Source organism: Gymnoscopelus braueri (assembly GCF_963280865.1).
Source record: "Gymnoscopelus braueri genome assembly, chromosome: 15".
In the NCBI taxonomy this organism is placed as follows: Eukaryota; Metazoa; Chordata; class Actinopteri; order Myctophiformes; family Myctophidae; genus Gymnoscopelus; species Gymnoscopelus braueri.
Window position 1 is genome coordinate 49,222,977 of NC_137620.1, and position 5,000 is coordinate 49,227,976.

General features: G+C 33.3%; 1 protein-coding gene across 1 annotated transcript in view; it reads left to right on the forward strand.

The window, feature by feature from the left end:
* Positions 1-586: 586 nt before the first annotated feature.
* The window catches only part of LOC308101613 (uncharacterized protein), a gene marked incomplete at its 5' end in the record, with an annotated part of 17,404 nt that continues 12,990 nt past the window's right edge, over positions 587-5,000 (forward strand). Inside the window, 3 exons of the mRNA XM_080451033.1 lie at positions 587-602; positions 2,539-2,799; positions 4,072-4,173. Coding sequence (XP_080307159.1) covers positions 587-602; positions 2,539-2,799; positions 4,072-4,173 — 379 coding nt within the window. The remainder of the gene's footprint in view (positions 603-2,538; positions 2,800-4,071; positions 4,174-5,000) is intronic.

The window sequence follows — 5,000 nt, forward strand, 5'->3', positions numbered from 1 at the left end:
ATGTCTTATTTTCTATCAATTAGGCTACACGGGTCAAAGGTCAATAGAAGACTCTTTGAGTCTCCTACCGGCAGTGGTGTAAAATAACAAAGTATATTTACTCAAGTACTGTATTTAATTTTGAGGTATTTTTACTTTCTTCAATATTTCCAATTTTCTATACTTTTACTTCTACTCCACTACATCTCAGAGGCAAATATTATACTTTTACTCCACTACAATTATTTGACAGCTTTAGTTACTAGTTACTTTGTAGATTTTGATTATTATTACAAAATCGCATTGTGAGCTTGTAGATCTGCTGTTTTCAAATGATTTAAAAAAATTAGAACTTGTGAAATGGGACATTCGGCATAATGACTTTAAGTACATTTTGATGCTATTACTTTTGTACTTTTACTCAAATAAAATTTTCATCCCATAGTTTTACTTGTAACAGAGTATTTCTATATTGCAGTATTGATACTTTTAAGTAAAAAAATTTAGTACTTTTTCTACCACTGACTACCAGAGTCTCCGCCGGTCATCAAATTATTGTCTCAAGAATGCGACAAAAACAAAAAAAACTCCATGAATTCAATGCTTCATGGTGTGTATTCATGGTGTGAAATTAATAGAAAATAAGTCACTTTTTCGGTGAACTACTCCTTTAAATGTTTACTACTATTACTATGTATACATATATATGTGTTATTAAATGTTTATAATTAAATGTTTATAACTTTTGTATTATTAAATGTTATTTGATTGATAAATAACAATGAGTAATAAGGGGATAGGACTAGATACGTTTTTGTTTTCATATTTTCGCATTTTTTATTTTCTTGTTTTAAGTTTATTATGTTTATTTTATGTATCTTTTGTCTTTTAACAATGTCCAACATAATAATAATAATAATAATAATAATAATAATAAAAATGTTATTAAGTTTAATTAAACTATTGCTGTATACATAATGTGTTATTACATGTTTACAGCAGTGGTCCTCTAACCTGCGTTAAGGACCCCCAAATTTAGATTTGTCCACGGACCCCCATATGAATATATTTTGTTCCAGGGACGCGTATAGCGTAAAGATTTTTGTTGTTAAAATCTTTAAAAATATATATAATTGTTTATAATGTTTTTTTTTCTGATTTTTTACCGTTTTCTTTGAAAATAGCAGATCTATTATTATATATTTTTTAATTATTATTAGACGGCCTATTTTCTAATAGCCGATAGGGGTCAAAGTGACTAATTTAGCTGGAGACCCACTGGAACCTCCTCAAGGACCCCTGAGGGGTCCCTGAACCGTGCTTTGAGAACCACTGGTTTAGACTTAATTTATTATAATTCATAATTCATCATCAGTTACTGTCATTTTTAGTCACTTTTTTGTGAGCTAAAATTCATAATTACCCATTAAGACCTGAAGCCGATTCTACAATTGTCTTCTAAATCCCAACAATATTCTGAAAAAAACGTATGTTTCTATATCAGTGGTTCTCTAACCTTTTCATGTCAAGGACCCCCAAAATGACATGTATTCGGCCGCCGACCCCCATCTCAAAATATTTTGTTCCAGGGACCCCCAGAAGCAAAGAATAAAGTTAAAAATGTTCGCTTTAAAAATATATATATATTCAAAGATTTGCACACATTTCCGAGATTTTTCAAAAATAGCAGCTCGTATGAGCTTGTAGATCTGCTATTTTTGAATAGCCAAAGTGTAAAATAATGCTTTTTAAGCTCAAATCAAAAAGTGACACAGTAGTCAGCATAGTTCAAACACTTCCAAGATTTTTCTAAAAAGTTCAAAAATAGCACATATAGTGACGCACTGTGAGCTTGTAGATCTGCTATTTTGTAATAGCCAACGCAAAAATCTACAATTACACAGAACTCACAGTGTCATGCGGCGAAAATTGTCGATCTACAAGCTCACAGTGCGTCACTCGCAAAACACAACGTGAGCTTGTACATCAGCTATTTTATTTTGACAATTCTGGACAATATTTACCCACAACATTATTGAATATTGCTTTACATATTTCATATTCTATTTGAAGTTGATCATTGATTTATATTAATTTATTTTTTATCTTCAGTATTTAATATTGCGTTACACATCATATTTTATTTTAATATCTCATGTACATAGTTATTATTTGATATTGCTTTACATATTTCATCATTTTGTTTTCATATTTATTTTATTGTATCTGTTATATATAACACTTTAAATATTTCACATGTGTATTTTATTTTCATATTTCATGTACTTAGTTATTATTTAATATTGCTCCATATTTCATATTCTATTTTAATGTTGCATTCATTAAAATGCTATCTTCAGTATTTTAATATCTTATTTTCATATTTATTATTTATCATTATTTATTGTTATTTTATTTTAATATTTCATGTACTTCGTAATTATTTGATATTGCTTTACATATTTCATAATTTCATATTTATTTTATTGTATATGTTATATATAACTCTTTAGATATTTTACATGTATATTTTATTTTTTATATTGTATTATTTTCCAGACAGGGCGTGGGGTCAGATCTCAGTGAAGGTTCAGAGGTCAGAGGACACCCTGACCGTCTCCTGTCGGCTCCTGCACGACGAGAAGGTCAACCAGGTCAACTGGGAGCTGCTGACCACAGGAAGTGATGTCATCATCAAGCTGGGCACCTTCAACCCGCAGCACGGCCGGCATGTGGGGTCAGAGTTCAGCGGGAGGGTGGAGATACGGGGTGACGCTACGGAGCGCTCCTCTCTGCTGGAGATGACCCTCACAGAGAGAGGTGAGGTTTAGCTTTTTTTTGTGACAAAATTTTTTTAAGTTATTTTTTTTCCCATGTTTTGGGGGGTTTTGTATTTGTACTTTTATTTAATACTTTATTAGTTTGAGCTGTTGACTGTTTTTTAACAGCACGAACAGTCCAGTGGTATAAAGTAACTACAGTAGTAGTACATTTACTCAAGTACTGTACTTAAGTAAAATTTTAAAGGTACTCTTACTTAACTGGAGTATTTTCAATTGTCTATACTTTTACTTATACTCCATTACATCTCAGAGGCAAATATTGTAATTTTACTCCACTACAATAACTTGAAAACTTTAGTTACTAGTTACTTATAGATATATTACATTATAAAATATACCTTAACCGCTTTAGTCCTATTTATTTATACCTAGGCTATTTGAAAATAGCAGATCTACAAGCTCACGCGTTGTGAGCTTGTAGATCGGCTATTTTCAAACATTTTAGTACTTTTACTTTTGTTACTTTAAGTACATTTTGATACCAAATACTTTTGTACTTTTACTCAAGTCAATTTTTAATTCCGGACTTTTACTAGTAACAGAGTACTTCTACTTTGCAGTAATGATACTTTTACTTAAGTAAAACATTTGAGTACTTTTTACACCACTGGTACAGTCAGACACTAAGCCTCTCTGCTGGAGATGACCCTCACAGAGAGAGGCAGGTTCTAGGGTTTATTTGTGACAACATTTGTATAATTAAAAGGATAGGTCACCCTCAAAATGACTTTTTTCTATAGATTAGTCACCCCATGGAGACTTGAATTCATGGATATATTGTAGATCTACTATTTTCAAAAGATTTTTATACAATTTGAAAACTTGTGAAATGGGACATTCTGCATAATGAGAGAGTACCAATACTTGTGATACCAATACTTTTGTACTTTTACTCAAGTAAGTTTTGAATTCCGGACTTTTACCTGTAACAGAGTAGTTCTACAGTGCAGTATTGATACTTTTACTTAAGTAAGAAATGCGGGTACTTTTCCCACCACTTTCTACCCTTTCTACATCACCAATGACTGAGTCAATAGATTGCCTTTTTGACACCGTTTGCTCTTGCAGTGCAACAATTCTAACCCTAAAACCTTCAGAAATGATGTTTGTAGATCAGGTTACTTTCAGAATGTTTGGATAATCTTACGAAAATATTTGACAATTTGGCCGTTGTCCGCTGGCCCAAATACATATTATTTTGGCATGAACATGTGTGAGAACTGATTTAGATAGCATGTTGTTTACACAGATGCCACAGATATACTGGATAATAAGACTGTGCAGATTTGCTGTGTTTTCAACACCTTTCCTTCTGGGGTACTGAAGAGATGTGCCAACGTCACTCACACAGGTATTTCATTATTTACACACACACACACACACACACACACACACACACACACACACACACACACACACACACACACACACACACACACGTTTATGAATGTGCAACATTGTTTTCTCACTCAACAATTTAATGACTGTTAACACCTTTTTAATACCAAATTGTCAAACATTACGTAAGAAAGATGTAAACGTTGTGGAAATAGCCGATCTACAAGCTCACAACGGTTCTGCAGTGCAGAGTAATTGGGCTATTTTCACCTTGTCTATCTGTGGAAGCCAGTCAAACTAAAGACATTCCATGTGCTGGTTGGGATGGAGGAGTTAACCTGTACCATGTGTCTGCTGTGTTTTTAAAGCTCATTCAGCTTTCCCTCCACAGCCTCAGAAACATTGTTAAAATTAGCCCCTTCCTATCCACCCCCCCATTTAACCGTAGTAATTCACACATTCATGTATTCACGCCTTGACTACTGTAACTCCCTGTATTCCTGCCTCTCCAATAAATCAATCCAACGTTTACAACTAGTTCAGAATGCTGCAGCCCGGCTCCTGACCGGCTCAAGACAGTACGACCATTATCTCACCAATTCTGGCCTCCTTAGTCCTTACATTGGCTTCCAATCACTTGTAGGATTGATTTTAAAATTGTATTAATTACTTATATATATAACTTATATATTATAAGGCCATCTCTGGTCTTGCTCCATCCTACATCTCCGATCTACTAAAAGATATGCCAGGGACCCCCATAAGAGAAGATTTTTACGGCTCTAGCAGTGATTCTCAACCATTTTAATTTCTTGGACCCCCAGTTTGACATGCATTAGA